The sequence below is a fragment of the Symphalangus syndactylus genome, chromosome 4 (assembly GCF_028878055.3).
Source record: "Symphalangus syndactylus isolate Jambi chromosome 4, NHGRI_mSymSyn1-v2.1_pri, whole genome shotgun sequence".
In the NCBI taxonomy this organism is placed as follows: Eukaryota; Metazoa; Chordata; class Mammalia; order Primates; family Hylobatidae; genus Symphalangus; species Symphalangus syndactylus.
The window spans coordinates 74,001,736-74,014,729 of NC_072426.2; the positions used below are offsets into that span (position 1 = coordinate 74,001,736).

Here is a 12,994-nt window from a genome sequence, read left to right on the forward strand (position 1 = left end):
TCCTCCATCCCTTTATTTTGAGCCTATGTGTGTCTTTGCACACGAGATGGGTCTCCTGAATACAGCACATTGATGGGTCTTGACTCTTTATCCAATTTGCCAGTCTGTGTCTTTTAACTGGAGCTTTTAGCCCATTTACATTTAAGGTTAATATTGTTATGTGTGAATTTGATCCTGTCATTATGATGTTAGCTGGTTATTTTGCTCGTTAGTTGATGCAGTTTCTTCCTAGCCTCGATGGTCTTTACAATTTGGCATGTTTTTGCAGTGGCTGGTACCGGTTGTTCCTTTCCATGTTTAGTTCTTCCTTCAGGAGCTCTTTTAGGGCAGGCCTGGTGGTGACAAAATCTCTCAGCATTTGCTTGTCTGTAAAGGATTTTATTTCTCCTTCACTTATGAAGCTTAGTTTGGCTGGATATGAAATTCTGGGTTGAAAATTCATTTCTTTAAGAATGTTGAATATTGGCCCCCACTCTCTTCTGGCTTGTAGAGTTTGTGCCAAGAGATCCGCTGTGAGTCTGATGGGCTTCCCTTTGTGGGTAACCTGACCTTTCTCTCTGGCTGCCCTTAACATTTTTTCCTTCATTTCAACTTTGGTTAATCTGACAATTATGTGTCTTGGAGTTGCTCTTCTCGAGGAGTATCTTTGTGGCGTTCTCTGTATTTCCTGAATTTGAATGTTGGTTTGCCTTGCTAGATTAAGGAGGTTCTCCTGGATAATATCCTGCAGAGTGTTTTCCAGCTTGGTTCCATTCTTCCCGTCACTTTCAGGTACACCAATCAGATGTAGATTTGGTCTTTTCACATAGTCCCATATTTCTTGGAGGCTTTGTTCATTTCTTTTTATTCTTTTTTCTCTAAACTTCTCTTCTCACTTCATTTCATTCATTTGATCTTCCATCAGTGATACCCTGTCTTCCAGTTGATCGAATCAGCTACTGAGGCTTGCGCATTTGTCATGTAGTTCTCATGCCGTGTTTTTCAGCTCCATCAGGTGCTTTAAGGACTTCTCTGCATTGGTTATTCTAGTTAGCCATTCATCTATATTTTTCTCAAGGTTTTTAACTTCTTTGCCATGGGTTTGAACTTCCTCCTTTAGCTCGGAGTAGTTTGATTGTCTGAAGGCTTCTTCTCTCAACTCATCGAAGTCATTCTCCATCCAGCTTTGTTCCGTTCATTATTCTTTTCTACTAATGGAATAGTCTGTACCACATTTTGTTTATCCATTCACCAATTGGTGGGCCTTTGGATTGTTTTCACTTTTAGACTATTTTGAATGACGCTGCTATGAACATTCATGTGCCATTCTTTTTGTGGATATATATTTTCATATATCTTGGATATATACCTATTAGTGGAATTGCTGGGTTGTGTAGGAAATTTATATTTAATTTTTAGGAAGCTGCCACACTACTTTTTAAAGTGGCTGTACCATTTTGCCATCCCACCAGCACTGTGTGAGTGTTCTCATTTATCTATGTCCTTGCCATCATTTGTTATTGTCTGTCTTTTTTTTTTGTTTTGTTTTGTTTTTTTTTTTTTTTTTTTTTTGAGACAGAGTCTCGCTCTATCGCCCGGGCTGGAGTGCAGTGGCGCAATCTCGGCTCACTGCAAGCTCCGCCTCCCGGGTTCACGCCATTCTCCTGCCTCAGCCTCCGAGTAGCTGGGACTACAGGCGCCCGCCACCGCGCCCGGCTAATTTTTTTTTTTGTATTTTTTTAGTAGAGACGGGGTTTCACCGTGGTCTCGATCTCCTGACCTCGTGATCCGCCCGCCTCGGCCTCCCAAAGTGCTGGGATTACAAGCGTGAGCCACCGCGCCCGGCTGTCTGTCTTTCTTATGATAGTCATTGTAGCAGGTATGAATTTTTGATATTTTTAAATGAGAAATAATGCATATATACATGGTTAAAATGCAAATGATATAGAAAAGTATACAATTAATAATTAAAATCACTTTTCCTTCACCAAATCCTGTCTCAAAGGGTAACTAGTCTCAAGCTTTTTGTATAATATAAAGAAAAAACCTGTTTAGAGTAATATGCATCCTGTGCTGAAAGTCATATATATATATTTTTTATACATACATATATAATTATATTCAATTATAAAGATATATAAATGTATTAACATAAATGTGTATATAATTTAATATAAAATGTATATTTATTATTATTTATTAAAAGAAATCACACATCTTTTCTTCAACTTAACTCTCTTTTTACTTCAATAGCTTTGTGGGGGTACAAGTGGTCTTTTGTCCCCTGGCTGAATTGTATGGTGGTGAAATCTAGGATTTTGTGCACCCATCACCTGAGTTGTGTGCATTATACCCAATAGGTAGTTTTTCATCCCTCACCCACCTGTCATCCTCTCCCCTTCTGAGCCTCCAGTGTCCATTATACCACTCTGTATGCCTTTGTGTGCCCATAGCTTAGCTGCCACTTATAAGTGAGAACATGTGGTATTTGGTTTCCGATTCGAGTTACTTCACTTAGAATAATGGCCTCCAGTTCCACCCAAGTTGCTGCAAAAGACATTATTTCATTACTTTTTATGGCTGAGTAGTATTCCATGGTGTGTGTGTATGTGTGTGTGTATACACACACATATGTATGTGCATATATAAATAAAATATATATCTACACACACCAACATATCTACACACACACACACACACATATATACACACATATATATCCTCACCACATTTTCTTTATCCACTCATCATTGCTTTTGGGGTCTTAGTCTTAAATTCTTTGCCTAGGCCAATGCCCAGAAGAATTTTATGTAGGTTTTCTTGTAGAATTTTTATGGTTTCAGGTCTTAGATTTAAGTCTTTAATTCATCTTGAGTCAATTTTTGTACATGGTGAGAGATAGGGATCCAGTTTCATTCTCTACATGTGGCTATCAAATTTTCCCAGCATCATTTATTGAATTGGATGTTGTTTTCCCAATTTATGTTTTTGTATGCTTCATCAAAGATCATTTGGCTGAAGTATTTGGCTTTATTTTTGGATTCTCTATTCTGTTCCATTAGTCTATGTACTTACTTTTATACCAGTACTATCCTTTTGGCATCTTTGTCATGAAATCTTTGCCTGATTCTATGTCCAGAATGGCATTGCCTAGGTTGTCTTCCAGGGTTTTTATAGTTTGGGATTTTACATTTAGGTCTTTAATCCATCTTGAGTTAATTTTTAATTAATAAGGTTTTAATTTAATAAGGTTTAAGGAAGTGGTCCAGTTTCAATCTTCTGCATATGGCTAGCCAGTTATCCTAGCACCATTTATTGAACAAGGAGTCCTTTCCCTATTGCCTGTTTTTGTCAGGTTTGTCAAAGATCAGATAGCTGTAGATGTGCGGCCTTATTTCTGGGCCCTCTATTCTGTTTCATTGGTCGGTGTGTCTGTTTTCATACCAATACCATGCTGTTTTGGTTACTGTAGCCTTGTATCATATCTTGAAAGTCTTTCCATATCAGCACATCCAAATCAGTCAAATTATTTTTAAGTCCTTTATATTTGGATCTATCATAGCTTATGAGCCTCTGTTAAATAGGCACTTTGGTTGTTTCCAGTTTTTTCTATGTAACAAACAATGTTGCAACAAAGATTATTGAAATCAAGAGATATTTTATGACTCCATCTTAGTTTCCATTAGCTTAAAGATGAGTCTTCTGCCTAAAATGGACTTCCTGTTATTTTCTCCCTGATACGAAGTTAATTTTCTTGCGGTTTACAAATTGGCCTCTCATTTAAAACTGACTGATTTTTTGAAGAATGATAGGCATATTAAGTATATACATTTTTTTATATACCAAAATACAAAATTCCAGTGAATTGGAACTTTTTTAATGTCTCCATTAAGACTTCTTAAAGTGTGGTCTCTGGGCTAGCAGCGTGGGCATGGCCTGGGAACTTCTAAGAAATGCAGTTTCTTGGGCACCAACCCCAGAACTACTGAATCAGAAGCTCTGGGTTCAGGTCCAGAAATCTGTTTTAGTTTAGTTGTCTGAGTGATTCGGTTGCTAGCTAAAGTTGGAGAACCATTATCTATATTTATAATGCTCTAAGTTGAGAATGTCACAGCATCATTTCTATAAAAACAATAGGTAGGTAGATTTATATACTACTTTCCATTTTCATTGTTTATATTACTCATATATTCTGTTTTCCATGATATCATATACAATAAAAATTGTACCAACTAGAGAAAAATTAAACTTTTTTTCAATTAACACATAACTTTTCTTTAAAGTGTTACATGCTGCTACCCGAAAATCTGTACCACACCCATACTTTTGAGAATGAAGGAAATTCTGAGCAAGATAAGCAACATGACAAATTCAGAAATGCAGGGAAGGAAATTGCAAGTATAGAAGCCTTTTGAAAATAACACTGACTCGTGTGGACGGTGCTTATTGAAAAACAGCCGGAAATACAGTGGATCAACAGGGTAGGCCCAGATCACAGAAGGCCTGACCAGGCAGTGGTGAGTTTGAAAGTTTCAAATTACTTTATTACTTTTCTTTTCAATTTTAAAAAAGTTATGCAATTATCTTTTAAATCACAAATAATAAAAATATTCACCCTATTCAAAATATTAATTTTTTGAACAATGCATAACCAACTTAGAAAAAGGAAAAGATGTAAAAAATATGTGACAATAACCTGATATGTGTTAAGCATATTTTTTAGAATTGGTAATGGCACAAAATACAACTGCTAATAATTTTAAAGATGTGATTCTTACCAATCAAATGTTTTATAACACTGAAATATTATTTGTAACTGCATTTTTACTATCCCCTGAAGAGCATAAATATTATTGGCTATAAAATTGTCCTAAACCCAATCTGGGTTATCACTGACATAAATATTTAGACTTGCAGAATATTCTTTTATGCCTTAAATTTTCCTATTTTTCCCCAGCAAGAATCAGAGAAATGATCAGTAATATTAATCTAAATATTCTGGAGTTATGTTTCTGCCAAAAAATAATAAAGAAAATTGGATTTCTACTCAAATAAAATAAAGTGAAATAAAATGACTGAAATAGTTTCCATCCTTTATAGTCTCCCATTGTAAAGATATTATTTACATTTTATATAGTAATGAAAAATGAACAATTTATATGGTTAGAAAAAATCATGAATTCAACATAATGAAACTGTCAAGAGAAAATAAATGGAGAAATTATTCCCTACTGATCAATTATTCTCTAAAACTGTGAAAGATCCCAGAGGTAACATAAATGTGAACTATATTAATAACTCTGGTGAGGGTTTTGGAGAGAATATATGCAGAAATGAATAGCAGAATTGTTATTGCAAGTTGCCGATAATTGGGTTGTGAATAAAGTAGATTTTATGTTTCTTTCTATAATTATTTTTATAGTTTTAGTTTAGTATAGAAGACTACCTGCAATGGATGGTGATTGTTAGGGTTATCTAAACTAGATCCAATCCAGCTTCTCACTTTGTCCCTATGAACTACCTGGATAACAATGCTAGCTGTATCTTAATTCCCATTAGTTAAGTCTGGGATTCAGCAGGCTTTTCTATAAAACATGGAGGAAGTTTTATTTTGACTGAAGCTCTGCCTTTGTAGATACTTGTTTGATTAAATGAGGTAATGCATTTTCTAAATCAGTACTTTTCAATCCTAAATACAAAATAGAACTCACCTGGGGCTTTTAAAACCTACCAATTTTCTGCCTTGCATCCCCAGACCAATTAAACCAGATTCTCTGTGTGATTCTAATACTCAGCCAGAGTTGAGAACCATGGAGCTTATTGTTTAAAGAGGATACAAGGGAAATAAACTAATGCCCAAGCCCATATGCAAATAGTTGCAGTTGATTTTTTTTTTTTAATCCAGGTCCTGTAGCTACTGGCAGAGGAGACCCAGTTTATAGATTCAAGCTATCTTGGCTTCATTTAAATGGTCCTCCTCCTAGACCATCTTTTTCATGGCAATTATGACTCCTCTTCTCAGCACTTTTCAGTAGAATGTTTTGTGATATAAAAATATTCCACACCTGTGCCCTACAGTATGGGAGGTATGAGTCATATGTGGCTCTTGGGCTCTTTATATGTGGGTAGTGTGACCGGGAATCTAGATTTTTAATTTTACATACATTTGATTAAACATAAATAATCCATGTGGCTTGTGGCTCCCATATTGAACTGTGCAACTCCAGAATTACCAATGATCCAATCAGTCATTAGACTGGTTCAACTAAAAATAGCTCCCTGGAGAAGTAGGAGCAGGAATAGTCTTTCAACTGAGCTTTGGAGTAAAATGTAATACTTTTTCAGGATAGCAGGATAACCCTTAATATTGAGCAGGGGATGCCAGTTTCAACCAATGACTCTAATTAGCTCAAATTAGGCCAGAATCAGGGCAAATGTGAATAGGGTCTAGGGTCTTTGAAAGACTTTGGCTGCCATCAAAGATAAGGCTAGTCCCAGATTATGAGGTAGTCAGATCTAAGAATGAATACTTAGTGAACCCTGGAAATTCAAAAATTCCTTTGGTTCTATTCTGAGAAACCCAATAGCTGACAACTTGCTGGAGATCATATGGAATGCTTTAAATAAACTGAATGACAACAGGGAGTATTTCTCTAGTCTTTTGAATGTGTTTTTCTTTTGATTGATCTAATGATGGTGCTGCTAAAGACAAATCTGAACTGCTGAAGCCAAAAATTAATGAGAAGTCTGTTTTGGTATATAAATTAGGATATTATCTTCATCAACAAATGCTGTCCAGAAAGAAAGCAGTGGAAGAATAATATTTTATTCATAAAATGTATGGGGCCATTCATGCTATTAAGGCCATTCAAATTGGCAAGGGCCCCTCTAGTACACCATTCTTTACTTGTCACTATCTCTAATTTTTTTTTATTTAATTTAAGTTCTGGGATACATGTGTAGGACGTGCAGGTTTGTTACATAGGTAAACATGTGCCATGGTTGTTTGCTGCACCCATCAAACTTATCCTCATCCTTATCCTTTTTTCCTTAAATTTTGATTATCATCTAACTTTAATATAAATATATATGTTTGAAATAGTAATAAAAAAGGAAGAACTGAATTGCATCCATAGCAGGACAAGCTTCCTCATACGTTAAAGGGGTGTTCAGAAAATTCCATACAGTATCTGCTAAATAAACATGTTTCGCAGCTTCGCAAATATTATATGATTGCAGCATCCATGATTTGAAGTAAAACAGCATTTGCTTTCTTCTGCTAGAGGTCATTGCTCGGGGCGATGTGCATGTTCTTAGACCTACAGCCTTAAGGAAGGGCTTGGGGGTGGCTCAGTGCATGGCCCCAGTGCAGACATTTCCAAACCCCAAACAATGAATCAACCAACCAAATACACAAACATCAAACAATTGTCTCCTTTGAGTTCCTCTTGACCGAATGGAGGCTCAGCAAGGACTGCTGTAGAAGGTACATTAACAGACTTTGGAATGAGGATAATACCTTAATGCCTAGGTATTAAGCCTCGCATGCATTAGCTATTTTTCCTGATGCTCTCCCTCCCCCCACCCACAATAGGCCCCAGTGTGTGTTGTTCTCCTCCTTGTGTCCATGCATTCTCATTGTTCAGCTCTCACTTATAAGTGAGAACCTGTGGTGATTGGTTTTCTGTTCCTGCATTAGTTTGCTGAGTACCATGGCTTCCAGCTCCGTCCATGTCCCTGCAAACGACATGATCTCATTCCTTTTTATGGCTACATAGTATTCCATGGTGTATGTGTACATTTTCTTTATCCAGTCTACCATTGATGGGCATTTGGGTTGGTTCCATGTCTTTGCTATTATACATAGTGCTGAAATGAACATATGTGCATATATATTTATAATAGAATGGTTTACATTCCTTTGGGTATATACCCAGTAATGGGATTGCTGGGTCAAATGGTATTTCTGGTTCTAGATCTTTGAGGAATGGCCACACTGTCTTCCACAATGGTTGAACTAGTTTACACTCCCACCAACAGTGTAAAAGCATTCCTATTTCTCCATAGCATCGCCAGCATCTGCTGTTTCTTGACTTTTTAATAATCGCCATTCTGACTGGTGTGAGACGGTATCTCATTGTGGCTTTAATTTGCATTTCTCTAATGATTAGTGATGTGGAGCTTTTCTTCATGTTTTTGGCCACATAAATGTCTTCTTTCGAGAAGTGTCTGTTCATGTCTTTTGCCTGCTTTTTAATGGGGTTGTTTTTTTCTTCAAATTTGTTTAAGTTCCTTGTAGATTCTGTATGTTAGACCTTTGTCAGGTGGATAGACGGCAAAAATTTTCTCCCATTCTGTAGGTTGCCTGTTCACTCTGATAATAGTTTCTTTTGCTGTGCAGCAGCTCTTTAGTTTAATTAGATCCCATTTGTCAATTTTTGCTTTTGTTGCAATTGCTTTTGACATTTTCATCATGAAATCTTTGCCCATGCCTATATTGGTATTGCCTAGATTTTCTTCTAGGATTTGTATAGTTTTGGGTCATCTAAGTCTTTAATCCATCTTGAGTTAATTTTTGTATAAGGTGCAAGGAAGGAGTCCAGCTTCAATCTTCTGCATATGGCTAGCCAGTTATCACAGAACCATTTATTAGACAGGGCATCCTTTCCCTATTGCTTGTTTTTGTCAGGTTTGTTGAAGATCAGATGGCTGTAGATGTGCGGTCTTAGTTCTGAGCTCTCTGTTCTGTTCCATTGGTCTATGTGTCTGTTTTTGTACCAATACCAGTTGTTTTGGTTAAGGCTACACTATCTCTAATTTAAATCAAATTGTTAGTGTTCTAAACATTCAGGAGATCAGATATCAACAGAAGCGACTAGTAAGATAATGTTACCATTTGATGCCCCAGTACTTTTTTAGAGGCAAAAATCCCATTTTTCTTTTTCAAGAAAAACATGTGATTACTTTTGGGGAGGGTTTGAGGAACTTCTTTTCTCCCTTCATAAGTTGGTGGCTAACATTTTGCACAGGGGCCATGATTCCAGGTGCAGAGACAAAAGGTATGTTCACTGGGGAGTTCCTAGGTACCAGTTGATTATAGAGTTATCGTTATGATGCAGGGGCAACTGCCTACTTCTGATTTTAAAAATGGTTCTCAGTGTGTTGTGTTCTTATCTATGTCAATGAGCACTGGGGTGGCAAATAAAATTAAATTTTTAATAGGTTGTAGGCATTAATTATAACTTATAAGATATGAATTTTCAACAAAATTATTGAGCCATTGGGCCAAGGAATAAGTGGTGTTGATCACTAAAATTCAGGGAACTCATAACTTTTAACTGAATGAGATCTTGGTGCATGAAGCCTGAAACTTTCATTTATCATTGTTTACATCTAAAGGCAGGAACTCCCACTCAGAGTTTCACTGAGACAAAGACTGCAGTCTCTGAATTCACAGATTGAAACTTAGAAAAGGCCTTTTGATTGCTGTCTTTTCCTAACCCTTTTATCACCTTCCTAGCCAGCCAGTCATGTACCCAAATTGCAGATGGTAAGCTTACAGGCTGGGTGCTCATGGTCAACATGTCTTTACCTGCCCCCCACACCCCACAATTATAGGCATAATTTGTTTGCAAAGAGCACAGAATTCTCAAACCCTTCAGTTTGGGCAGAGGTCACAGTAGCAAAATGTATGTGTGGATACAATCTCGCCTGTGAGATATCATCTTCTCATAGTTAAGTCTGTCAGTTCAGAGCACACATTCATCATCGAGGATCACGACACAAGTTCATCTAACTTGCTTAAGGACATAAAGCTCATAAGCAACAGATAAAGGGTGGGTAACTAGATGATTGGACTCTATAGACAATGAGTTTAACCTCTAGTATATACTCCATCACAAGGACAAAGTCCATAAGAGCCAGTCTCATAATGTTAAAGAAAAATTTTTGACACTTGATAAACATGGTAAGGAAGACTTTATTAAAGACCATTGCAATAGAAGAGGGAGATTCAACTCCAAGTACAGCAAGGAAAGCTAAGAATTTATAGACAAAGAGCAGAGTGAAGGGGTCAGCAGGTGGAAAGTTATTAAGAGGAGATATCAAGTGTACAGGGATTCTTAACTGGCCTAACAGGATTCTTCTTAGAGGCAGATTAAGGACTTAGACATTAAGGGCAAGGGGCGAGAAACTTGGTTAGATATCAAGCATGGGAGATTCTCGCTAAACTGACTTAGCAGGATTTTTGCTTAAGGCAGGCCAAGGATGAGGCCTAGTTGAGAAGAGGGCTTAGAGAAGCCTAACTAAAGTTTGAACAAGGAGAGAGTCATTGTCGATGTTCAGCTAAAAAGAATATTTTAGCATTGAAAGATCATTGATTTTTGAAAAGAGCTCTAGATAGTATTTTGAAAAATGCCTTTCAATTAGTGGAAAATATGCCTCAACATCAAGACATGCACAAGACTGAACATTTCAGAAAGGTTTGTATGTGTGTATATTAGAAGTTGAATTAAATAAAATAATTATAATTACTTGTTGATTTATTTTCAGAATGTGTCTTTACCATATGGAACAATTTTGAACTTCTAAGATCAAGGCTTTTTGTTGCTGAGGGTAAGAAAGGAGCTCTGTGTTGAGGTTCCAGCTTGCTTCTATTCACCAGTGTCCCTGTAGTGCTTTCTGGTGTGATGTAAAATCAATTAAACAAAACTTGTGCTCTTCATGTTTTGAAAATGTATGGTTCTTTAAGTGTCGTATTATTTGCAAGTCTATTCTGTATGATCCTCTAATAGAGAAAAGTCACCTCCATACATTTCTTACACTTCCAGTTAAAGGAATTTAATTTAAAAAAGAGAGTATCTTGCTTTACTTTCTCTCATATTAAAACTAGAAATGTATGGAAGAGATCAGAACAAAGTATTTATTTATATAACATTTATTAAACCTAGTGAGGCTACAAAGCAATTTACCAGATTTAGGTGAACTATGAAAGATATTGTTTATAAACTCAAAGAACTTATGCTGTGTGGGAATGTTTTCAAGAAAATTAAGTTTGATACTAGTTAAAATGATAATTACTTCACTGACACTAGTTAAGAGGAACATTGAAAAGTATTATGTGAAAAATTTCTTGTAAACATTAAATGTTAGGAATCCAGTGTCTTCATATTGTCTTATTTTCTCTTTTGGCCCTGAGACTGATGAATTTTCATTATAGTCACCAACATCTCTAATCATATGCCTCTTTTTATGTGACAATTTGTCTTACTTTTTAGAATTTGTATCAGCTTCTAATATTTCTAAATAGCATTAATATTTTGGTTTCTTATTTACTTGATAACCCAAATGAAAACGACAAAATGGAAGAATAGTATTATATATTTAATTAGATCTTATTCAGAATCCAAAAATTATCACACCATTTCAAAGCCTGCTTATATTGGTAGGCTACTGCTTCAGTGAAAAAAAATCAGTAAGTATTTCAATTTCTGTGTTTAATAGTTTAACTCTTTCACATGTTACTAGAGGAGCTCGGTATATAATAGACAGTAGTTGTGGATCCCAGAGATAGATTCAAATTGGGTTCTTTGTCATATCCGTGGTGCCTCTCAGTAGTACACAGACACATTTTAATGAAAAACAGATATATTCTCCATCAGGATAGTAAGTTAGTCTTGAAAAATGACAGGCTTTAATTTGAGACTTAAGTAAAGGATAACAGTTTATCCCATCTCACCTACCTCTGTTCTGTAACTTTAAGCAACTGTTCTGTTTCTTTAAGCAACTCTAGAGCTCAGAGTTTGCATTATAACAAATCATATATGATGTTTTTCTACTTCCTGTAGGATTCTTTTCACAACTTAATATTTGAAAGACGATCATTCAGCCTCTACTTAATTATATATCTGGTTACAGAGATCTTAATCTCTCAATTGTAGGAAGTCTCTCACTGTTAGAAATGGTTCATAACATTGGGGTTAATTCTGTCATCGTATAAGTTATACCCATTGATGAAGCTAGAATGAAACTTTAAACATATTTCAAAGGAGATTAAATGAGATAATAAAAGTGTAGCCAGGTACCAAAAACACTATCTGTTTATTTTCAACAGATCCATTGAAAATGCTTTATGAGAATGATCTCTATGGCTGTGAAGATTAAATAGTATATTTGAAAGTGGTGTTGCTGAGTGGGATCATTAAGGAAAGTTCTACTTAGACTCAAAGACAGAATTAGGGATATATTATATCCTATTCCATTATAGAATGTATTCCTAATATATCAATACTCTGCTTAATTAAGAATAATCCTCAAATGTTTTAACAACATAATATTGACTGCAAAACTGAAATCACATGAGAAACTATAATATTAAGACAAAAACCCTCTATGTAAACACTGAACTCTAGTCATTAAATTTGTTTCTTGTAGGAGTACAGGTTAACAATTCTGAAAACACTTTATGTATATACTGAGGTCGAATTAATAAGTAAAGGTATGATGAAGAGTGGGAGCTGGGTTTTACATGTTTGGAGTGTGAAATAGGTATAGATAAGCAAGATGGAAAGCCTGGATTGAGCCCCAAGGTAATAGGCATATGGAAAGGCTTTGAACTATTTTAGCAACTTGTCTGTAAATTTAAACTAATCAACCACAGAGCATTTGCAGAACAAAACGAGAAGATGAATAAGAAGCCCTAAATTTTAGATGTGGACAGAACAGCTTCTGTTTTGAGGCTATATGTTGGATTTTATAATTTAACCATTGTACTGCCAGGTTAGGTTTTCTATTTCCAAAGTGGGTAGAACATACTGTATTTGTCTCCTAGGGGAAGGATAATTAAGCTTAAAGGTCTTGGAAAAAGCATTATTATAACCACCAGTTAGAAGATCAATTGGAGAGTAATTGTAAAAGTGCTATGAAGATATGAGGCATGTAAGAAGCAACATAAAAAGGGTGGCCACAGAGCAGTTTTAAAACAAAACTGAATTTACTGCTTACTGGCAAAGGAAGA

General features: G+C 35.8%; 1 protein-coding gene across 1 annotated transcript in view; it reads left to right on the plus strand.

The window, feature by feature from the left end:
• Window positions 1-10,702, plus strand: part of CCDC7 (coiled-coil domain containing 7) — a 434,096-nt gene extending 423,394 nt beyond the window's left edge. The window contains 2 exon segments of the mRNA XM_063637339.1: window positions 4,263-4,496; window positions 10,531-10,702. Of these exon segments, the coding sequence (XP_063493409.1) occupies window positions 4,263-4,309 (47 nt within the window). The 3' untranslated portion in view covers window positions 4,310-4,496; window positions 10,531-10,702.
• The last annotated feature ends 2,292 nt before the right edge of the window (window positions 10,703-12,994 follow it).